The 24,249-nt window shown below is 49.5% G+C and overlaps 2 protein-coding genes across 6 annotated transcripts in view; both read right to left on the reverse strand.

Moving 5' to 3' along the window:
• Positions 1-5,653, reverse strand: part of ADAMTS17 (ADAM metallopeptidase with thrombospondin type 1 motif 17) — a 173,879-nt gene extending 168,226 nt beyond the window's left edge. For both annotated transcript variants that reach the window (XM_035335702.1, XM_035335701.1), the window contains exons 1-2: positions 5,501-5,653; positions 4,550-4,911 (exon numbers count right to left, since the gene is read on the reverse strand). In XM_035335702.1, the coding sequence (XP_035191593.1) occupies positions 4,550-4,911; positions 5,501-5,573 (435 nt within the window). In that variant the 5' untranslated portion in view covers positions 5,574-5,653. The remainder of the gene's footprint in view (positions 1-4,549; positions 4,912-5,500) is intronic.
• A 12,737-nt stretch (positions 5,654-18,390) lies between these two features.
• Positions 18,391-24,249, reverse strand: part of CERS3 (ceramide synthase 3) — a 53,029-nt gene continuing 47,170 nt past the window's right edge. For all 4 annotated transcript variants that reach the window (XM_035336144.1, XM_035336147.1, XM_035336146.1 and 1 more), the window contains exon 11: positions 18,391-21,889. In XM_035336144.1, the coding sequence (XP_035192035.1) occupies positions 21,758-21,889 (132 nt within the window). In that variant the 3' untranslated portion in view covers positions 18,391-21,757. The remainder of the gene's footprint in view (positions 21,890-24,249) is intronic.

Consider the following 24,249-nt stretch of genomic DNA (forward strand, 5'->3'; position numbering starts at 1 on the left):
AGATATGGATGAATGCCAAACAGCTCGTCTCCTGGACAAGAGGATTTGACAGAGCTGAAGGTTTCCTGAGGGGAAATCATATCTTGTAATCCTAGCAGGCCTGCACTGCCCTGCTTTCCGTCCCAGCAGAGGCTCTTGCAGTCACCTGAAGGGCAGCACTGCCCTGCTGCGCACACAAAGCACTTGTTATCACTGGAAAGGGATCGGGTTCACCGAGCTTCAGACGTCTGCCTTAAACCAGGCATCATCTCCCCAACAGTCAATGAAGAAAGGCAAACACATCCAAAGGGACGATTCACCAACCTAGGCTAGATAAGAAACGGGACAAACCATCAGGGGAGGCACTTACTCGAAGCACCCATCCTCTTCTTCCAGCTGACTGCCAAATACATGTTTTGCATTTAACCTTGCTAGGTACCCCAATGACAATCACGACCTATAATAATGACCATTTTGCCGTATCACCTCCACCAAACTTAGTTTGTCCCCTGGGAGCGGCATGAGGTTTGCCAAAGGAAGAAAAGAACTTTGCTTGGAAGAAAAGAACTCCTTTTCTTCTCTGTGTTGATCAGACAAGACTATACAGGGCTCCTAGAGATGAACCTGAAGTCTATTTAAATCAAAACCTAACGCTCATTTGGATGTACCCTTCGCCCTCTGAAAACTTTAAGTTTTTCAAAACTTCAGGTATAAAATAAGAACAGCCTACACCAGCTGTAACGTACTGATGCTGCAGTCCAACAGACCGCACTTCAGCATGTCCAAATGACTCTAGCAAGAAGGATAAAAAATAAATGAAATATATCAAACTAAGTCTTTGGGAATCCCACATTTTGGAGACAGCGTGAAGCAGCACTCCGCAGGGTGCAGCTGGGGAAGGAGCCTCCCCAGAGGCCAAAGGACCCTGCCTATTTCCTCTCTCAGGTCCGCAAGACAAGTCAAGTCACACCAGGACTGAAAGAAAGCACTGCTGCAGTCACAGCACAAACAGATCGTGCTGAAAGGGCCTCCTCTACTGTGCTCCCTGCACTTCAAAGAAGCGCTGCAAAACCTAACGCTGCCCTGCCAAACTTTGCTAGATAGGATAGGGCAGCACACGGAGAGCAACAGGCAAAACATTACCGAAATTTCACCTGAAAGCAGTGGAGGAATAGTTCTGAGAAGTCTCAAGCAAACTGGAATTTCCACGCTGGAAAGGGAGATACCTCACCTACGATCTGATCTCAGACTGCTGGAAGCAGAGGCCTTAATCCACTACACGATTCACCTCAAGACAACACACGTCGTGGCCTTACATAGCTGGAACTTCCCAAAAAAAGCCGTGATTTCCTGTGCTGCGCACTGTCTTGTAGCATCGGTCAAATGAGCTGCAGAACCGCGCTCCTGCCCGTGTCCCTGCAGCACCAGGAAAGGTCAGTTCAGTCCTGCGGGGTGGGCAGAAGCCAAGGGTTTACACAACTGAATTCCCCAGGCGAGGCGCAGTCCTGCCAAGTTGAAGGCAGTAGTGCTTTTGGGGAACTCTCTCATCTCCGCGGCAATTCCCAGGTTGTCAAGGAGGATGGGGAAGTTGCAGCGTCCTCACAAGTGCTACCTTCAACCACGTAGGCAGGACCTTAGGTAAACCATCCTAAACACGTCACGGCCCGGTGTAGCTACAAGCCACCCTTCTGGATGCAACTGCAAGCTGTGGCAGGAAACTACAACAGACAGTGGTTAAGAGCAGCATCTGCAAGCAGAGTTTAAAAAACAAAACATAACCTTCAGATGTCACGCTGGGAATCTGATAAAACCACCAGGAAGCAATTGCTCAGTCTGGCATTGGCTCAGTTTTCATGCCACTGCAACAGGGATTTTGTTTTCCTTAGAACTCCACCTGCCTTGGTCATTTTATATCACTTTGTGTGTGATTTGTGGCATGGCTGAGGAATACAATTACAACAGAGTCTGAGCCAGCCGGAGATCAGGATCCAGTATTATTACACCTCTGATCGACCAGCGTTTCTCAGTGAGATGCCTCGAGCATCCGTTTCCAGCCCCATTAGCACTCCCACAGTGAATTTTTCAGGGAACGTCCCACTGCAGCGCTAGCATGGCCCAAGACACGAATACAGGATACACAGGCGGCAAGGTTTCCACAACCAAGCTCCTTCTTTTAGCCCAGCACACAAGCCTTTTCCCACCGGTGAAGTTGTGCTGCTGCTGAGGGCAAAGCTCTATTCTTCCTGCTGCAAACAGCACCTAAGGAAGCAACTGGAAAATTCAGAGTGCTGCAGCAACGGTTTGGGTATTTTAATTGCCAACTAGAAGGCAAACGATTTGGGCACTGAAGTCACCTGACTTCATTTCCACTCCAGATTCAAGGTATTCCTAGATAATCCGAGGCAAACTCTTCGTTCCTCTGATCCCTGGAAGCATCTTCCCACCAAGTCGCATAGCTTTCATTGCAGGTGTGTGGATTTAGTGCAGCCACTGCAAAAGGCTGAGTAAACACTGTGAAAGGAGGCTAAAACCTGCTATGTTTCATGTTTACAAATTGGCTTAAGAAGCCAAAAGGTCAATTTAGCCAGAATATGGTCTACATGGTGATGTGGGTCAACTTAGCAAACCCATTTCAGAAGTTAGTATGAGGTTCATCTGAAGTTTGGGTTCAGCCTAAAGACACTTAGCTTTCTGCTATTTTTCAGTTCACGAAGGTGTTACAAGCCTCACTCACTCACATGTACCGTGCCTCTGCTCTGAGACCTTTCCCCATTCCTGCTGATTATCTGAATGAAAAGTAAATGAATGGATTCCCGTAATAGGAAAGGAGTCTCCTGACATGCAGAAACACATCTCTCCCAACATATCTGCCTACACCACTCTCAGCACTCCCGGGACCAGACTCACAGGCAAACTGAGCTGAGCTTTACCAACACTGCCACTTACACATGAGGCAGTATTGATTTTGGACCCCCAAAGCACCACAAACTAGCAGCTTTGACAGAAGTCACTTTTTGATCCCAAATTACGTCAACTAGCTCAGTAATGTCAGTTTAGCCATTGCTTAGAATTCATGACATAAACAGATCCTGCAATATTGCGGCTCATATTTGCAGAGTAATGAACAAAGACTAACTAGTCTTGTTTCTTTTCCAACTTTTCTACTGGGAGCATCGCCAATCTTTTTCTCTCCCCCTCCTCCATTCCCTGATCTCAGGCAGTTAATGCTGTGCCTACAACTACATTCTTCTTTTTTTAAAACATTCCTTCTCTGTCTTGTGTGTTTTTTAGCTCTGCTGGAGTTGGTAGCATTGGAAGCCCAGCACTTCATGAAGGGGACTAACAAAACGTGCCTGGTGACAAAAGCAGAGCTGTTAGCGATTTAAAGCTTGAAACAGGTATCAGCTTTAAACTCAGCAAGCCCTCGGTGGCACACAGCTCGGTTTACGGTGCCACTCAAGTACTCAGCATCTCGAAGCCACTTTGTGGTGTTTTTTTTTTTTTTTTTTTTAAACCTGAGGCACAGCGCCCTCATATGGTTCAGGAAGGAGGGCTGGAAGCCCGAAGAGCAGAGCACACGGAGCGTTTTAACACTGAGAAGAGTTTTAAGTGAATTAGCCGTCAGCAGTTCTGCACCAAGAAGTTAGGCACGTGTCCCAGGACTACTAACCGGGAGTCACGCTTAACTCCCCAGTGACTTTCTGAAGTACTTCCAAGCTATCAGCAACTATTACAATCCCTTGTCTTGACTTCTAAACCTCCACTGAGAACCATGCAGGCCGTCCCCCATAAGATCACCTCTTCTCACCGGGATGCTCACAGATCCCAGACCCTGTGGGGCCACCTGAAAACACTACATCCTCAGGCAGAGGAACCCAGACGCATGGCTGGGGAAAAGCACCCCAAAGGGCTGGTCCTGGGCTCCCCCTCAGTGCCACAGGCATCCCCACACCAGGCCCTCACGCACTGACAGCGGGTGGCAGGGGCAGACTGAAGGAGCGGCGCCCTGCTGAGGCGCCCGCTGTCCCAGGCTGTACCGAAGTGTCCCCTACACCTGCTGGAGAGGGGACCAGGGCAGGAAGGACCCACCAACCACCCAAATGGCGGGCAGCGCCACAAGAGGAGCGCTCACCAGCCCCAGTGTCACTCTCCAAGCCCCACAGACGAGTGTCTGCTGTGGGGGTGAGCTTTGGCCCCTCAGACATTGGGGTACAGGGGCAGCTCCCACAGCAGAGAGCCAGGGGCTGACAGGAAGCCCTCATCAGGGGGACACTGGAGACACAGCGTGGGGCAGGGGGCTGTGGTGAGGTGCTGAGGGGAAATGTTGAGGGGAGGCACTGAGGCAAGGTGCTGAGGTGGGGCACTGAGGTGAGCACTGAGGCTAAGCGCTGAGGGGAGGTACTGAGGCGCTTGCACGACCCCACAGCCGCGTTTTGCCTCCGTGGGGCACCTCTCCTAGCACAAAGCCAGGAGCTGAGAGGAACCAGCAGCCGGGGACAGCGGTGAAGCTCTCCACAGCGCCGGGCGCCTGAGGGGATGCAGGGGACCCGTCGGGGCGGGGTGCCAGTACCAGCCCGGCGCAGGTGCTGAGGGAGGCGAAGGAGTCGCTGCGGTTCAGCACGTGTCCCGTGTAGAAGCAGAGCCGCTCCTCCGACGGCCGCCGAGGGCCGGGCTCCCTCCGCCCCTCCCCGCGCCGATGCTCCACCACGAAGTCCCGGGCGAGGAAGCGGAGGTCGCGGCGGAGCTGCACGTAGAGCTCGGTGCCGGCGGCGGGCAGGCGCAGCAGCAGCAGAGCCTCCGCCGCCCGCTCCAGCGCCCGTCGGCGCCGGGGGCCGCCGCCGCCGCGATCCCCTCGGCCGGCGGGCGGCAGCAGGTGGATCTTCTCCAGCGCCACTCGCTCCGGGATCACCACTTCCAGCTCCGCGCCGCCAGCTGCAGGCGAGAAGGGGAGAGGGGCTCAGGCGCTCGCAGCCCCGCGGGCCCGACGGGGCGGACCGGGGGCTCGCAGCCTCCCCCCCGGGGCCGGTCCCGTCCCGTCCCGTCTCCCCCGTCCCTCCCCGCGGGGCCGCCCCGTCGTGCCGGGCCGGGCCAGCCCCGAGCTCGGGTTGCAGCTCGGCCGCTCCGTGCGCTGGAAGCTGCGAGCAGGCAGCGGAGACAATGGAGCCAGCGGGGGAAAAGGGATTTAAAAACGGATTTATTTCTCTCTCCGTGCACACACGGACGTTAAAGGCAAAGCCGCGCAGGGAGGAGAGGAGCGAAGCACAGGCTGAAGCTACTTGTTAAAAAATAATAATAATAAAAAAAAGAGAGCGTAGCCGCGAGCATCGCATTTCACCAGCCCCAATAAAAAGCTGCAGGGAGAAGGGGAAAAGCAGAGCGAGCCGCAGCCAAGGCCAGCCAGCAGCTTTCCGCACGGAGCCCCGCGGCAGGCAGGCGAACACCGGAGCGGGGCCACAGCCCCGGAGCGTGCCCTGCGGTCCGGACCGGGACTGTCGGCACCGCCGGGGGAACGCAGCGCTACCTGTGACGGCGTCCGTCCCGCCCAGCAGCAGCAGGCAGGGGAAGACGAGGGGCAGCAGGCAGCCGTCGAACATTTTCCGGCAGCGGCGGGGCGCGGAGCGGAGCCGTGTGCGCGCTGCCCGCCCTCGGCAGCAGTACGCGGCCCCGCCGGCAGCCGCGGCGTGCCGGGCGCCCGGCCACGCCCTCCGCCAGCGGCCCCGCGCGCCCATTGGCTGAGCCTTGCTCCTCTCCCCGCCTACCGCTCGCTTATTGGCTGCACGCGAAGGAGGTGGGCGGGGAGGGGGGAGGTGGCACGTGGGTGGGGGCGGCCGGCGGGGGGCGCCCTTCGCTGCCCCTCAGGGGCTGGGGCGCCATCTTGGGGCCATCTTGGAGCCGGGCGGGGGCCCTCAGCAGCCCCTGCTCCAGTGGCGGGTGCCCACTGAGGGGCACAAAGCCTCGGACACAGCCCAGGCGGCCCCAGAGCTCCGCCACAGCGCCTTTTGCTCCTACTGAAAGAAGTTTGATGAGCTTTGATGAGTTCTCTTGATAAATCCATCCGTTCCATTGTTTTCTGTAGCCTTCTCCACCAGCAGCATCTCAAGGCTTGATCTCCTCCGTTATTTCTCAGAAGATATCCCTGCTATGATTTCTCAAAATATCAGGAAAATTGAGGTTGGGAATATCTGGGTGCGCAAAGATGTTAGACAATCTTGTATACTCCCCAAAGCACTTGTTACACTGAAAAAATAAAATAAAATAAAAACCAAGCACATAAATCTCTTGAGATCCAAAGACTGGTCTCTAAAGTGATGAAGAAGAGAGAGAGTGATTTAAAGCAAGCAGGACAGGCTGTTGGTGCTGGTCAAGAGGACGCTTTGGGAGAGGATGAGGAGGGAGCCAGCCTCCAGCTCCTATTCCTCTCCCCGCTCCAGGTGTGTGACACACACACCCTCACACACACCCTCACACACACCCTCACACACACGTCCTCACACACACGTCCTCACACACACGCAACTGCTTCCATCCTCACCGAGATCCTACAGCCCCAAGATATCCTTCCTACTTGACGGTTCAGCCAAGCCCTGCGTGTCCTCAGCTTCCCAGAGGTCAGAAGCCAGCGCGGTCCAGGGGCTGTGGAAAGCAGGAGGGTGATTTGTGGAAAGCAGGAGGAAGATTTCCAGCAGGAGGAAGATTTCTGTTGCGTTTGGTGGGCCCTGGATCAGGTCCTGTGCTGCCGGCATGGCTGAGTCGTAGACAGCAGTAAAGACCCAACATGTTAGCAGCTTTAAGCTGCTGCGGCCAAGCAGAGCAGCATCTTGGGTTTTAAACTCGTGCAAAAATCTGCAACTTTTTTTTACTGAAATCATTGAAGAATTCAAAGGAAGACCCATAAAAGAGTGCAAATGACTCTGGCAGATCTCAGTGCAGCACTTACACAAGGATTGCCCAAAGTTGTACTGAGAGGGGTAATAGCCCTGAGATGCAAGCAAAGGGAACCAGATTTGGATGCTCATCCCTGTGAAGGCAGGCAGCTGGGGCAGTGCTAAGAAAAGGGCCATTTGAAACTAAGAAAAAGGCTGGCAAGAAGCTTTGCAGACAACCAGGTTAACACAAAATGGAGTAGAGAACAAAGAAACGTCAATTTAGAATTATTTCAGCAGTATTGTCAGCAAAGGTTTCCACTCAAGAAATTTCACCCAATGTGGTTTCTTGCTTTCACTGGGGTAGAACCAGACTGCAGCAAGACAAAAAGAGGAAACAAAGCACAAGCCATCACATGGGTTTGGCCTCCCTCTTCCTTGAACCAAACTTGCCTCTTTTCCCAACTCGCACAAATCTCTCACAACCTTACGGCTGGTGCCCAGCTGTCCCCTTACAGATACACCAGCTTTTGAAACCCGGTGCCCCATCTGCTACAGAGAGCACCAGGTAGGACCTCATACATTCAAGATCATGCCTTTGCTTGTTCAGAAAGGTGATGGTCTGGAGACTTCAGGCTGAGAAATGCTGCTGCAGTCAGAACTGACAGCCCCTTGCTTGTCAGTTTTACCTTTTCCATCTCTGTGAAAAAGGTTTTGTTTTCCAGTTCTGTTCAGGATTTCTTGTGTTGCCTTGCATGAGCAGTGATTGTAGCGTATAAATCATGTTACCAGATACTTGGCTGCATGCTGTGATGGGCAGGTTAACCCCATTTTCTCTCTTCTAGGCATTGTGGCAGTCACCAACAACCACAAGGAAACTTGTCTCCCCAGTGTGGCAGCACTGGGAGGATGTTACCAGCTGTCAGCAGCAGCAAGAGTGAAACTGGGGATCCACAACCAGTTCCCAGCAGACAAAATCTGAGCAAAACCAGGGCCCATGTCACAAACCCACTTTCCTGGTGAGATTTAAAACCTCTGCATTTTCCTGTCTCTTTTAAGGCTTGGTCTGTGCTCTAACAAGAAATAAGTTACCAAAGCAAAAGGACTGGCTCAGAACCCATGCAAATAAGACAAAACTCCATTTGGGACTGTCTTGTCGTATGTCAGTATTGTGGCATAACAGGGCTAAAACAAAACCTCAGAAACTGAATTTCCCTCCTGACCTGCAGCGAGCCAATGACTTCAGCACCTCCCTCCAAGGCCAGAGCCCAGGCTGGCACAGCAACTCCGGGCAGCAGCTTCCCCACAGCTCTCCCACCCATGGCAATCCTCCACTCCTGGAGCCGAGAGGAATCTGATTTGTGAGCTGCCAAATCTGGCCTGAGCCCCACACAGTCGTGTTTAAACCCAGACCACCAGCCGTCTTCATTTGCTGAGGGACCAAAGCTGGTGCCTCAGCTCTTCCCTCAGACAAAAGGGCTTGACTGGGGGTTGTAGATTTGCATGAGCCTTTCTCCCACCTTCCAAAGTCCTCTGCCAAAATAACAGAACAAAGAAAGAGTACATTTAATAGTGTGGGGGAAAAGGGGTGCTAATAAAGAGAAGTCTGTAACTTACTGCATAGAAGGACCCACTCTGTGGCTGGGCTGGCCAGCACAGACTGTGTTGGGGTAGGGCTGGTCATTTCTGAACATCACAGAGGTGCAAGAGCCTCTGGGCAGGGACCCAAGAGGCTGCAACACCCTGCATCAGGGGCAACATCACAGGCAGGCCCTGCTCTTGGCTGGAGCTGGGCAAGAAGGAGAAGGCCCTGTGGAGGTACCCATGCAATAAAAGAGGAAACCGTGTTAGGAGCAGCCATGGTTTTATTGAAAGCAAATCCCAGAACTCCACTGAGATGCAGACTTTATTAATGTAACACCATGGGCTTTTCAGAAATGTCTTGAAATTGTTATTGATAAGGATAACGCACATGGCAGGAGGGGGCTGTGGTCCTGCTGCAGTGACTGCATTTCTCCTCTGTCCCCAGCCCTTGCAGGGGGGAGTCCTCACCATCAGAGAGTGGATTTAGCCCCACAGTTTCTAGGAAACAAGCCCTCTCCCCTTCTGAAGCTGATGTTTATATATATATATATATATATTTTTTTTTTTTTCTTTTACAATTTTAAATGTATTTCAAGGAAGCCAAGTTTCATGGCCATTATTGCGCAGTTAATAACCCTTTGGAGACTGCAGACATGTGTTATATACATCTTCCCGAGCAGTCATTTGGCTTGCCGCCTGGAAAATGCCAGCACGTGAAGGGTTAACTTGGCCACCGCTCAGCCTCCTCTCTCCTCTCCAGGCACCCCCCTTGAAACCCTTCCTGTCCTGGTCCTGAGCGGGCAGTCACTGCGTGGGCAAGGCTTTCCTGCCCAGCACGCTCTGATGACATCCTGCTCCCCCTGCAGCTCCTCCCTGCTGCAGGCTGCACCTGCCCGAGTGCCGTTATCCTTGTAAATGCCCCCCAGGTAACCCAGAGGGTTTAATGATAACTGCAGGCTAAGAAAAACTCTATTGTCACTTAAAGCGATCGATGAAATAAATAAAAGCAGCTCTATAGGTTCCTGTCAAAACGCGTTTCCTACAGAGCAGTCTTTCAGTCGGCCAGAGGTTTGGTTAAAGCTTCTTCCCTGGACAGAGCATGTTTGGGGGTGTGCTCCCTCACATGGATTCTTCAGGGTGCAATATCACTCGGGTAGCCCTCAGCAGAGGCTCTTCTGATATCTCACCTTCCAACTGCATCAATTCTCCTGAACTCGTTCAAGAAAAATCCCTTCCGGGACACTTCTGTCAAGTCTAGTTGAAAACTGACAGCCCAGTCCTGAGCTCCTTCCCTGGAGATCTTCTCCCCAAACACCTCCTGTCACCCCTCTCTGTGAGTCTCAGTTTTACTCAGCTGCAGTGGGGGAAAGCATCCTATTTTTATAGGGGATGGAGAAAAGAAAAATACCCCCGTGGGATTGGGACTGCCCACCTGCCATTGTGGGTGAGAAAAGCCAGGAAAAAAAACAAAAGAACATGCTCAAAATCAGGTAGCACAGCTGCAGGGCGCTGGAAAATCTGCACCCTCCAACACAGAGGTTGAAAACACAGAAGTACCACCACTTCCACGCAGACCACGTTGGGATTTTTACACAGACAAGGCTAGCCCAGGGTCTGTTTGGTATCTGAGATCGGCGCACAGATAGCCATCACCCAGGCAATAATAATCAGCCACACGTCACTCCCCAGGCATGCAGGAACAAATGGACAAAGGAAAGAGCTGTCGTTGTTGGAGCCTGACCCTAAAGTTCAGCGAGGCTTTTTATGAAGTCCAGTGTTGCCACCTCTGGTGATGTTATCAGGAACCTGGGAATAGCTGGCACTTTCTTTTGTTCAGTTTTATGGTTTGTTTGGGTTGTTCCTCTCCAAGCCTTGGCTCCCACAGTCGTGAGACTCTTATTTAACTCCATCACTCTGTGTCTGACCCCACGACAGGCTGGGAAACGTGAGCTGCAAGAAGCCTGGAAGATGTTCCAACCATAGGATTGTTTTTAAAGCAATCCTTTCTCAAAGAGATGTCCTTTTTTTTGGTGTGGAGGGAGATTTACTAAATGCCTGGAGTTGACAACAGCAGAGACCTTCATGCAGATGCCAACTTCTTTTTTCTCCTTTAGCAGGCCACATCCACAGCTGGTGTCCCCCTCCTCCTTCTCAGACTTCTCTCTTTGTATCCAGCACCTGCCTGGGACAAGGATTGCCTGTCAAAACAGATATTTTACATACGGCTCCTCATTTCTCTGCATATTCCTTGCAGCAGGCAGAGGAGGAGATCTGTAAGGCAAGAAGGCCGTGCATGCAGCGCATGGCTTGGAAGAGAAAGGTGAGGCCGAGGGCTGGGTGCAGCCATCTGCATCGATGCGAGGGGCCTGCGCGTGGTGGCCTTGTGCAAATGCACAGACTTAGAGTGGCTTCTTTCCATCATGTAAGTACTAACAAGGGAAACAGCCAAACTAAAACACTCTTAATAATGTTTTCCTATTTCTTTAACACCTCTCCCTAGAGCACTCTCTCCTCCCTTCACAGCGTCTTGGCCAATTTCACTCACAAAGCAAACAGAAAACTCAATATCCCCACGAGCAGGGATTACCAGGGGTCAGGGGCCCTCGCCAAGCACCGCAGCGGAGGCTCTGAGGTGGGTCACAGCACAGGAGCCTGCTCTCCTCCAGCCGGCGAGGCACTTTCCTCCCACTTTGCAGCCCACCAGGGCTGCAGGAGCACTCGCGAGGCTGTGAGCCTGTGGGGATGCACCAAGGCAGAAGGTGACATCCTTCAGGCACAAAGTGGCACAGAGCTGAGGAAGGACCGTGCCCCGAGCCAAGCCCCACTGATGCCCTGGTCTGGACTTGCAGAAAACCCCTTCTCAGTCAAAACCAATCCAAAACCTCTGCCTTTTACCCATGAGCAGTGATAGGACCAACAACGCACCAGCATTCAGCATTCCCTCTCCCTGCTGGGCCAATCCTTTACCCCAGTTAGTGCAAACTGTCCTGGCTGCTCCCATTTTGGGTGCAGAGCTGCACACAAGCATCACCGCAACACCACTGTCAGAAGCAGCGCAGAGCCCACAGCCTGAAACCTCCAGCTGCCTGGAGCTGAGCTTTAAAATCAAAATCAGCTACACAATTCTGCCAGCATTCTCCCCAGACTTGGCTCCCCTGCAGTTCCCCCCCTCCAGACCACTCAGCCTTTGTGCTCCCTCCCCATCACCATCAGCTGGGTCAAACTCCCCAGCACTGTCCCAGGAAGACAAACACCACCAGAAGGGAGGGAATTGTGGGCAGTTGTGGCCAGACAGCCTGCACCGTGCCATCCCACAGCTTTTAGCATGTGCTCTACAGCCTGGAGACGCAAACTGGGACGTTTGGTCAACTACTGTCGTATCTGAGAGCTGTCCATCCTAGGGACCACATGGAGCATCTACCTGCTTGGGAGAAGTCCCGCATTTTGGGCTCCTGAGCTGACCTGACACAGCAGAAGCATCTTTATTCTGAGGGAGCAGGGCGGGGGTGATGTGCTGGGACCGTTTCCGTGCCAGCAAGAGCTCTCTTTTCATCCACAGCCAGCAAGGAAACCCGACTGCCCACGTCAGCAGAGTCTGCTCGGAGTCCCTTGGGGAAGAACCAGGCAGATGGAGGGCCAGTGTGAGGTCTGGAGGGAGCAAACCTTCTGCAGGCTGAAACACATCCTGCTCTTTAATCAAGAACAGCCACCAATACCTCATCTCAGTCCATTTGGGGCCAATATTGTCATTATTTGCAAGGTCATACAGCAAACCAAGAACAAAATCGAGATCCTTCTCTGATGCTAGATCCCCTCTCCCAGCAGGGCTGGCAACTGACTTTGGCTCGGTTGCAAGTATTTGTTCATAAAAGCAAAATATTAGCATCACTCTAGGACTGTTACAGCTGCCTCCTTTTTGGCTTTCTGGACCAGACCCCCACAAGGAACGAGAGGAGATGCACGTTGGGCAACCTGTTGGCAGTGAAGGTTTCCAGCACCATCTGTGAGCTGGGGATGGAGCAAAACGTGCCTGCAGCGGGGTACCAGCCCCCGGCAAACCCCCGCCTGCAGCAAGCACCAGGCAGGCAACCTTCAGCTCCTGTCCCTGCTGGAACAAAGGCAAACCCAGCCACCCCCTGGCTCTGAAAGGGAAACCTAGAGAAGAGCTGGGGTCAGATGGGTCCATGGAGGCTGCCATCTGTGGTCTGCAGTGCCTGAGCACAACGGTGCATGGAGAGGGCTTCAGGAAATGCTTCGTTCCCATCAAAGCAAATCAGCTCACAGCTCCCTACACAGCTATGGCTGAGCACAGCCTGACCACGAAGGTTGTGTTGAATGGGATTAAAGAAGCTTGTTTATGCCAACAGCTCCCAGTTTTCTGCTGACACTCGAGGGGAGCGTGGGCACGCACAAGCTGTTTGCTTGGCTCTGTGGGTCATCTCAGCCAGGGCTTAGTGCAGCTACAGAGTCGCTGGGTTCCTCAGCACACCTCTCACAGAGCCCAAGCCCAAAGCTTCGTCCTGGAGGTGGAGGAAAACCACCCCCAGAGCAGTGGTAAGGGAGGCGATGCAGCGTGCTGCCCCCAGGCCCTGAGATGTGCTCTATCCTTGGGGTGAAACACCTAGATTTTGGTCCAACTCATCTTTGCTCTCTGCTCTATTCATAAAAAGCCCTGTTTCAGTGCACCATTTAACACTGCTTAAGGACTGCTTCGACCTAGCATAGCAGTGACCACTGCTTAATTACATTAAAAGCCTGGGAACAACTTTCTGCAGGCAACACTTTGCAGTGGTTCCTCCTGCCAGCACGCTGCGGTGGTTTTGGAAGTGCTTTAGGGCATGGCTCTTGGAGCGCAAACCCCATAGCTCAGTCCCTGCCCCTGCACATCACACTTGTCAGGGTGACACAGCCCCCGTTCACCCAAGCAGCTTGCCACATACCTCATCTTCTCCAGCACACAGCCAGCAGCCAAGTAATTTGTCCTCCTGCCCTTGTAGAGGTTGTTGTTGGGCGGATTTTCTTACACAAAGCCGCTTCCTGGCATTCCCAAATCCTTGGATTGCTCCGGCCTTCTTGGATTTAAGGGATTCAGTACACAACAGCTCCTCAGCCTCCATCCCCTTTTGTGTTTGGGAGGTGATATGCCACCCATCCCTCCCTGGTACATGCCCACGCTGAACCTGGCCCAAACCCCTCTTCCCTTAGAGCTTTGCTTTATCACTGGCAGAGGTACAAAACCCTGAGCACCTCCCAGAGGAGCTCCCTTTCTCAGGTGGATCCTTCATACTCTCAGAGCAGAGGCTCCTAAGGGGGGACATCAGAGTTAACCCTCATCACCTGAGAGTTTCATCATCCTTATTTGCATTGCAGGTGTCAGAGATCCAGGTGAGACTGAGGCTTCACTCACTAGCACCTGCAAACTCCGTGCCTTGACAAATTTGTGTTTAAATAAACGATAAAAATAATAAAAAAATAGTACAAGCAGTCAAGCAGAGCCAGAGAAGATTGAAATCCTTCACCCCCCTCCAGCCACTTGTTTTGCAGCATGAGGTTGACCAAATGGAAACTGCCAGTTGCAAGAACCGCTTTCGCACCCCAGTCTTTAACAATACCTTTTATTTGTTTAAGGGCAAAGAGATGGACAGAAATGCTCCGCGGGAGCCGTGTCGGAGCAGGGAGCAGTGTCCTGCTATTGCCACCTCGTGGGCCCTTGCAGCAATAACCAGGTAACCCACTGCACACTTTGCAGTGGTAGGAGCACTCACACAGGAGTTTTCCTTAACCCCCCTGCAGTGTGCACACACCAGCAGCGCTGCTCGGGGCTTTTCAAAGGGAGCTAGGAACCAGGAGGAAGGCCCGAAGCGTGTTCACTTCCCATATATGAGGCGTTTTCTCCCGTTCCCTGTGCTGTTTGCCATGCCATTTGCTGTGCGTTTTGCACTTACACCTACACTTCTAATATGCAGCAGCACAGAGGGGCATCCATTCCCATGGCAGGAAGCAAAATCTGTGTCAACTGAAGAAACCTGGAGGTTTCCCTGTGCTCTGCAGTGCATTAGAGAACAGGAATTTGTCCTCCTCTTGCTGACATTCACTGGAAGGAGCGCGGCCCTCCTGTGACACAGGAGTCTCAGCCACGGACTGGCTGCTGGGACTCTGCATCTCCCAGGACATGGGGCTGACCTCACAAGGCATGGCTGAGCTCTGACATTTGCTTTGGATCAGTCCCTGCATGTTAAAAGAAATTTTAAAAAATAAAATAAAAAATCATTGCCCACAAGAGACCGAGCAGCCGTATTTGCAATCCACAGCACAGAGGCTCGGTGGTGCTGGTTTATGGCTTCCCTCGTGTCGATCAGCAGCAGGGCAGGGAAGGGGCAAGCATCCAGCTTCTTACTGCCATTTTGTGCCAGAGAATCACAGAATCACAGCTGGGTGCAGGAGGGGAAACTGCAGCACAAAAGTGGATGGGGGCTGAGGGAGAACGATTTCCAAATCCAATAAATGCCACGTATGCCCTAGCATGGGTTATAGGGTAATCCTTCAGGCAAAGGGGCTGTACCTTTAGTGTCCTTTTCTCTGCTCAGGTGCCATCCTTGTGAGATCCAAAAAGTTTGAAGGGGAAAAACGAAAGCTCCAAACACACAACTGCTGTCTGACCTCACTGCCTCTTGCAACAGGGAAATGTGTGAAACATTCTTTGGTTGCTGAATAATTCCTCCTTTGAAATAACAAAGGAACTAGGTAGGATTTGCACAGCTTGATAAGATTTAGCACAACCTGATAAGATTTCGCTCCTGCTTCCCATGGATTCTTCTAAAATACTGGGACTTTTCATGCACTCCATGTAGCCTGTCACATAACCAAGAGACTTGCCCCTGTGAGTTAGCACTAGAAAGGTCTTTTAGCAGTTTTCTTCTATAGCAGCTCTTTGTTACAGAAAGCAAACACAGAACTCTTCTGGGAGTTCATCTAGGACCCTAGGGGAGTCCTGGTCAGCTAGGAAAAGCACCCTAAATGCTGAACCCCTCCGTGGACCCTCATTTCCATTCTGGGATCTTTCTAAAGGCGTGAGAGAGCAGGCAGACTTTCTGCCCAGGTTTCCCAAATCCTGCTGCCTTTGCTGCTGTGTGGTAACTCATTGCCTGGGCTCGATCTGAAACCACCGCTGCTTAGGGAAAAGTTGTCCTGGCTGCAGAGAGTTCATTGCAGCGTCCAGGCAAAGCTGACCCGGGCTGCTTGGAGAGGGCTGGGCTGCAGCATTACAGAACTACCGCCTGATTCCTCCTCCTTCTCTTGGGGCTTTTTTTCTCCCCGTTACTGCTTCGCTTTGTGATTTTCAGTAACATCAGTTCTGTGTTTAAACTCCTGTGTTGCCACAGCCTTTTTACTTTGGTTTCTCTGTCTCTGCTCCCTTTTCTGCCCTGGCTCAGCAGCCCTCTCTTGCTTGCAATTTCTTGCAACACAATTTCTTTTGTGTTAGGAAAAATACGGACTTTCCAGCACCTGAAACAACTGCCTGGGAGCTGTTTCTTCCCACCCTAGCTCAAAGCACAGTAATGTTCTATGGCTACAGTGGCATGCTTCTTGCACTTCAAAGTCACTGTGGATAGGGTTTATACTTGTTATTCCACTTAATGTTTCTGACTTTGAAATGATTATGGGGTCTCCTCTGAATGCTTTATGGGGTAACGAAACTCCAGAAGAACAGGGCTCTTCCCAGCTGAGTAAATAGAAGATATTTTCATAAATCTTCAGACTATTGGAACATCAACAACATTATCCTACATGGATTGTTATGACTTTGTATTTGCAGAATCATATGTTGAAGCTTAGACCTGTGCCTTCAGCCTTGTCTTCTATTAAGCTAGAAACTTCAAATAATCCTACAGAGGCTACTTCAGTTGTATAAACTCCCAGAGCCTCTGTACTCAGCCATGGCGAACATGACATTGCTTTGATCACCTCCGTTTCCTTGACTGGGACTCCCATTCTTTGACAAGGGATTGACATCAGGGCTTTCACCTTCTTTCAGCTGCTTATGTTCTGCTTATGTTAACTCCTGTAACCCACAAGTAGCATCATGCAGAAATGTGGAGACAGAGTGAGAAAATGCTCCCCCCCCCCAAAGAGCTGGAGAAAGCAGCCTTTAAATGATTTTTTCATACCTACCACAGGAGAAGCCTGTGTGATGAGCTGGCCAAAGCCTCTGCTGACTTTTCTTCTCCTTATTTGTGAAGAAAAGGGCAGCTCCACCTGTGGTGCCAGTCACTCGTGTGCCCCTTTGCTGTCTGACACGCATTGGTTACTCTCTGTCCCCTACAGCACGGGCATCAGGCAGATTTTGTAACTTTCATGAGCAGAAATGACGCTCTCAGTGGGAATACAGATGTCCCGTGTGGCCTTCAGCAAGTCAGAGGTGTTTATCTTTCTGAACGCTAGGTCCTCACCTCGGGCAGCCAAAGCTGGAACCCTCTGGGCAGGAAACAAAAGCCTGGCTCCACATAGCACAGATAGAGCAGGAGGGAGCCCATAAAACTTACTGGAAAATGAGAACGGACGCTTTCAGTGATTTTGAACATGACCAATGGAATCAGCTCAGAGATGCATTCTTGGCTCATTTGCTGCTCCACATCGAAGGCTCCCAGCTCCCGGGCAGCCGACAGCCATCACACCAACTCTCTTTGGCTTTTTTACAACCGGGCTGTGTTCTGATTCTCAGCATGGACTTTCATTTCTGCCCGCTGATTATCTGTTGTTCTTCTAACCCACAGCTGGGGGAAGTGCCTGTGGAGATGGTGTTTTTCTTTCTAAATCAGCAAGATTTTTTTTAATTATTATTTTTCTTCACAGTTTGCAAGTTGCTTGTAGCCAAAACTCGCAGATCCCTGTCCGATTTATTTTCTATCTACTCTATTCTAACTCATAAGATTAAAAAAATGAAATCAGATAATAATAAGACTAAAGTATTTTGCTGCAGCTCATTATTTGTGTTTAAACACCTTCCCTTCCATTTGTCTGCAAACAGAGGCCTGGGAAGAGAAGTCAGAACCTCTGTGCTCTCCCCAACTAGGTGGACAGAAATGGAAAGAGTAAGAAATACGGAACGGCTTTTCGGCTGATACAAATCTTCACAGCTCCCTCACTTTCAGTAGAGCTTTCCTGCTTCATCGGTTTTAAGTTCCATGCCTGAGCGATCTGAATTGTGCTTATGACCATGCATTTAGGTCATAATCCCACAGCCTGATCTAAGCGGGTGGTAGCACCATGCATGGACATAAGCATGGCTGGGGGAAGAAAAGAATCATCTCTGGTTCTCTCTGTATTTGGATATTGTTCCAGTACTTCTCAAATGCACAACTTCAAACTCAGTCTTCTTATGCAAAAACAAATGAGAGACAATACAAAAATGTGTTGGCCATTTAGAGTAACTCCTAACGTACACAGGATCACTTTTGAGTGCTTCAGTGAAAGCACCTATCTTGAATAATCCAAATGATGGATGACAGAGCCGTTAAATTTGCTTTCTCTCCATTCATTAATTTCCCAGAAAAAAAAAATATAATCAAATTTAAGTGTAATTAAAACATCATTTGGCAAATATCTCTTTCTCTGCTACAAGAGCTAAGATACTTACAATGTTTGCTCTGTGGTGGTGACGCTTGACTTGCTGCGCATCCTGCAAACATGTTCTTAATCTCTGACCTGCCAAGACAGAAATCCCATACAACAGCACTCGCTGTTACCCTTTAAGAAGGGGGTGGACTGTCCAGTTGTCAGCCGGACCAGCTCAGGAGCAAACTCTTCCTGAAAAGTGCCTGGAAAGCCTTTCCCAGGCTATGGAAAAGGTTGGAAGAGAATTCCTGAATGGGCTCTCACTGGAATGCTAGGAGGGGATGGAAAGCAGAGAGGAGAACACTGCCCGGCAGTGAAACCAAGGAAATCCTTACACAGACGTTATTTTAAAAAAAGATTTTATTTATAGTGTGTAGCATATCTGACTGGACAGATTCAGTGGCATTAAGAACATACAAAGATAACTATACGGAACGATACAAACTGATGAAGTGAGTTCTGTGGAGTAAAGGAGGTCTGCAAATCAAATCCAGAGTAGATTGGTAAATCTGTATGGTAAACAGGCGCAGGGGTGGCAGAGTAAATACCAGCAGGAGTATCTGAACAAAATTCAGAGGAATTACATGGAACAGGAGAGTTTCTGCTGTTTCTAATGGGCTAGAACTTCACTTTCATTCTATAATTCTATCATAAATATTTTGGCATGGTCCAAGTGACAGCAAAATCAAGTACACAGTGTCAGAGCATGAGAGCAGGACCCATTTTGTGAAACGGTCGAAATGATGCATTATCTATCACCTCGTGCTCACATGCACCGCCTCCAGTCATTTTGCATTTGCATATTGAGACAATAATCATTCTTAAAAAAATGTTAAAGGCACTGAATAGACTGAAAACCTCAGAGCATTGTGGCATTAGTTGCTTTAGCATGAGCTGTGTTCCCCACAACCTCAGCTTCTTGTTCCTGAGTTTCTGTTAGTTTGTAGTGGAAAATGAAGCGCATAACTTCGGGAATGACAAATGTGATGTTTACACAGGACGCGTGTCCAGTCCAGCTGTGACAATCTGTTCCCACTTCTTTCTGTGCTGTGTGTGTTTATCCCCAGTACCTGGTGGTTTATGTTAAGAATTTTTAGGTCTCATTGCTTGGCCACTAGATTAACCCCCTGGAATGGCCTTCCTTGACCTCCCTACCTTCCGTACCCCCTAACCGCAACATCACGTAGTTACTTGTTTACTGAACTTAGTCATAATCTTCCTCTTCAGAACATTTTCTTCCATATTCTTCTGTACTAACCCAATACATGCCTCAACATCTTATGTTTGAAGGTATTTATCTGCCTTTTACTCTTCCTTTAAGACCCTCGTTTCACAATGATTTAAAACAACGGGTCTTGTAGTTACGGTGGATATCTGCAATCCAAAATTTTACCCAGGCAAAACTCCAGCAGAGATAATTGGCTTCAGTGGGAGACTCGTCCAAGTAGGAAGGGCAGGATTTGGCCTCCATGAGACTGTAAATTCCAGCTTAAAACTCAGCAGTTGTTCAGAGGCTTGCTCCTGTGACAGCGTCATTCTTTGTGTTTCCTTTCATGAATTCCTTTCCTATTCACAGCAGAAAAACTTACTGGCATCAAAATCAAATGATAATACCTTGGCCATCTCCCAGAATCCCGCTAGGTCTTGTAGAAAGCTTTCTTGTCTCCACAGCTTCTAAAGGGAGCGTAAAGCCTCCACGATGTTTCTACATTTTCTTAGGGAAAGGCAGTTCTTTTCATGTATGCAATAAGAAGGGCCCGATAAGCAGCTGTGACCCTGCCAAACTTACCGGTTGCTTTAGATGATGTAATAACTACTTACACTTCCAATAAATCCACACTGCAGTATTTAAGGTGTCCTCTACAGCTGCATACGGAAACACACGCAACAGCTATGGAGGGAATTCTGCCTGCTCAGCACGAGCAGCACCACTTAACTGCAAGCACTGGCACAGGACTCCCCCCCGCCACTTCCCAGCCTTCTCAGAAGTGCACTCCTCTCGGTGTAATTGTCTTTGTGGTAAACGCAAAGATCTGGGGTATTACGTGGTCCAAAATGTAAGCAAAAAATTAAACACAGCCTTGGTCAACAGCTGGAGAGACCGGAGGCAGGTATTTTAATGCTGCTAGCCTCCCTTACAAAGTACTGCTACACTTCTTTGTAACTGTGCAGAAAACACTTTTTTTCTTCATATCTGAGCTCCCAAACACTTCCCATTCTTTCAAATGCTTCAGTCACTGAATTACATCCCCCTTTACCAAGGAAATCTTGAGAAAACAAGTCGGCCACGTAGTGCTTCCTGAAGGTCACCGAGTTCCTGCCTGAGCAGCCTGAAGGGGAAAAGAGCCTTTCTGAACCAACAGCTCTGCACCGAGGATGTTTTACCAGTGGTCCCCCTGGTCTTTATCAAGGTGCTGGATTTCGTTCACCACATGATCTCAGCTTCCACGGAACCACACGGAGAGCTTCCAACCTGTACAACTTATGACAAATCCTTTAGGGCCTTGGGAGATAAACGCCTCTGGAATTGAGATGGGCACTGCTCTGTTTAAAAGATCCGGGCTCTCCTCGGAAAGTGTCACAACTAAAAACGCTGCTGCACTAGCATTAGAACAAAGGTGCCAGCTTATGAAGCATGTTTGGTAAGAGGAGGTTCTTCCACTTCTTACGGCCCTAACACCGCTATGTGGTCTCAGCCCCATGCCCACATCCACGTTTGGCTCTAGCTGATGTCACTCACTGTTTTCAAAAAGTGCTGTGTGTTCATTTGATATCAGGAGCTGTATTTCCATCTCTGCTCTTTCATTCTTAATCTTCTGGGCTGTAGATGGGTCAGGATCCAGGGGGTTCAGCAGTGTTAAAGGCAAATAAGAAGCACAAAAGAACCTGTGAGAGGACCCAATTTTCATTCACTATTTTCCCTCCCCACTGCACCTTGTGTTCTAACAGTGGGCCTACAGCCAAAATGACTGAGCTTAAAGACACTTTTGAAACCTGGAGCTCAGGGGAGAACTGGGGCTGATTTTTGTGATTTTCTTGACTGGTAAATCTCAAAACTGGTAAATCTCTTGACTGGTAAATCTCCAAACACAGTATTTGAACTATTATTCAGCATACTTTGGATGTAAACCATACTTCTGCAGCGAAGCAAGCTCTTCAGAAGCAAATAGCTCGACTTCCTCCACGTTAGTTTCCACCGGCCTCCAGAACGTGCGATCTAACTTGCAAAAAATAGCCATTTGATGAGGTTTTAAATCTAAGAGTAGAGACTACAACGCTAGTCGTTGTACACCACTGTCAATTTTGCCATATTGAGAAATTTTGTTTCCTAATGGAGTTCACACCATCTACCCTGAAACACCTATGAATGAAACTGCTCGGTGAAATATGTCTTATACCAGATTGAAAAGCCACGTTAGAATCAACGGGACACTAAACGACCTGACACTTTCACCTTGTTAAGCACTGTAAGCGGCGCAGTCAGTGTGTCCAAACACCTCTTCAAACATTAAGCAACTATTCAGAAAGTGGGCCATTAACACATTTTGTCATGTTATGCAATTTTTGCCTCTCCTGTAAACTGGGCTTTTTTCCAGGTCCAGTAGCCAACAATAAATCAATCACAGTCTCTCATAAGCCTTTTGACTTAAGTTCTATCCTGTAGGTTGGGTTAAAAACAGAGTGGAAATCACTGCAGGAGGTGGGGCGGGAGGGGGCTACTGGTGACTGCTGTTTAGGAGATGTTTGCTTGAGCCACAGCCGTTCTTATTGCCATTCTTTGTGGACTCCTCTTCATTATCCGTAACGGAATCTTCTTCTTCTTCATCGCTCCGGTCGTCTTTCAAGTCCTGTGGAGAAGAAAGCACCGTGAGCACATTCTATACTTGCTGCACCTACTCTCAGGTAAGTTACCAGATTGCTGTTATCAGCGCAGCGCAGACCTTGTCTGGGCTATGGCTGCCAGACGAGGAAGTTACTTATTTTTAATATGAACTGGGTATCCGGATCTTTACAATGACTTTGAAGAAACAGGCAGTTAATTAGTCAGGTGCTTTCATTTCTAATTGCAAGATGAAAAGATGGTACATAAAGGTTTCAGATAATGAGACATTCTGCCTCCTTGGAAATTCCCCATTGTCCTCTGAAGACAAAACTCTGCCTCCTTTTCCCTCAGGAAATAGTGTGCGAAAGGAAGCAAATGGAAGGGGACCTCTGAACACGAGACTATCAGAGCTGCCCCCCCAAACCACCTCCAAGAAGACGGAGGCTGACATCCAAGGAAAGGCCAGTTAACACCACTTTAATCTTGCAGAACCTAATGTTCTTTAGACAAAATTGCCTCCATGACCCCGGCCCAGTCATTTGACCTCTTCTTACTTGTTTCTGCTTTCCCTTGGAAAGCATTACTAGTAATCCCTGGGTGCTGTGGGATTAATTAACAACTGCAAAGCTCAGGGAAGATGAAAAGAGTATTGTATAAAAGCTAAATATGATGAATGCATTCACTAAAACACAATAGCTGAGACAGGTAAACTAAGCAGTGACACGTTGTGCCAGCCTGTCCCCGTATTAACATCACTCGGAGAGATGTATCAACTCCAAAATATTCTTTCTTGCCCAAAGATGTATAAATCACATCAACATTTGCAAAGGGAAGGCTACATCTCTATGCATCTACAGTACACATCGTGGATACATCATCCTGCTAAGGGAATTGCCCGCGAGGAGGGGATGGTTGCTTCATGAGCAGGGATGAAAGGGGGATCCAAAGAGTCTGCCTATGAGAAAATCCCTTCCCACCTCTATAGGAACAGCCTCTAACATTTGACAATCATACTTCCTCCCCAGACCATCAAACATGGCACTTTCTAATGCATGTTTCCACAACACAGAGAAAAGACATTGTGTCTACCCAGGCATTGCACAGCAAAGGTTTGGGAGAGAGAAGATAATTATGTGCTGTTCGGCATGGTACAGAAAATGACCATTCCTCTGTTGTATTTCTCACTTCCTACCATAATACGAGACCCTACGATATGCTCAGGACTTTGCTTCAATCAAGGCTTTGACATTAAAACCCAAACGTCTTGGCTAGCCCGTCCTAAATCCAATGCGGTGTTTTCACGTGCACAGCACTCCAGGGCAAAAGAGACACACAGCATCATCTTGGTGATCGGGGGCTTAGCACCTGACAGACTCACAGGCAGCCCTCTAGTTTTTATACTGTAAGAGACGGTCAATAGTCATTCCCTCTCCAGTATCTCATTATTTAATAGATAACCTCTCACTTAAAGTCAGGAGTTTTTGTGGAGCTGGGGATCAAAACCTGGCCCCTCACACCTTGGCTGACAATTTATTAGCACCAGAGCATCCACCGTGTTAACAGAAACTCAGAGTTTAACAACCAGCTGTCGGTGGTATCAACGTTCACACACTGAGGACTGCCCTGTTGTGGTGTCTTTTTGTAACGCGAGGGTGTTTGGCCTTCAGGGCTGTCTGCTGAGGGACAGGAGGCTTTTCTTCATAGCAGGGCCACGTGCTGGATCTGACAGGTACGTCAGCCCTCGTACAGACCATCTGCAGGCTGCCTGTACAGCCACACCGGGGACCACTCCTTCGTGGATAAATTTGTTTTCCATGTCAGCTGCCTGGACCTCAACTAAACAGGCACAGACAGCGTGCTCTTCTGGTCAGGGATGAGATGCAGAAAGGAGAAACCTTTGTTGTTCCCGCTCGTCCTGTATCTGCTCTCTGAACGAACCAACAGCTCTTAGCCTGCTGGTCTGGGGGTCTTTCTTAAGCACTAAATTCATACAGATAAATTAAAAGACAGCTCAGTACTAACACAACTGCAATCCCATATCCCTTTATATATGACATTTCCAGTACAACATATAGGACTAGAAAGAAAATTAAAGATTGAACTCTGTCTCATCAGAAAATACAAACCTCCTGGAGCTTTTCTTTTGCTTTTTCCCTAACGATGTACAAAGGGTACCAAAACAAGCAAATCTTATTGTAAATATTGTAAAATAAACTTGGCATGCCATCAGTTAGAGAAAAGGAGAGGCAGCCTTTCCCACACAGTTTATGAGGTTCTGCCTCTTTCAGATCACCTCTATTGCTCCTGGTGGTTTTGTAATTTGTACTTGCAGTTAAAGACAAATGCTTGGGCGGGGAGGGGGGAAGAGGAGTAGGTGTTACATTT

Source organism: Oxyura jamaicensis, chromosome 10, assembly GCF_011077185.1.
Source record: "Oxyura jamaicensis isolate SHBP4307 breed ruddy duck chromosome 10, BPBGC_Ojam_1.0, whole genome shotgun sequence".
In the NCBI taxonomy this organism is placed as follows: Eukaryota; Metazoa; Chordata; class Aves; order Anseriformes; family Anatidae; genus Oxyura; species Oxyura jamaicensis.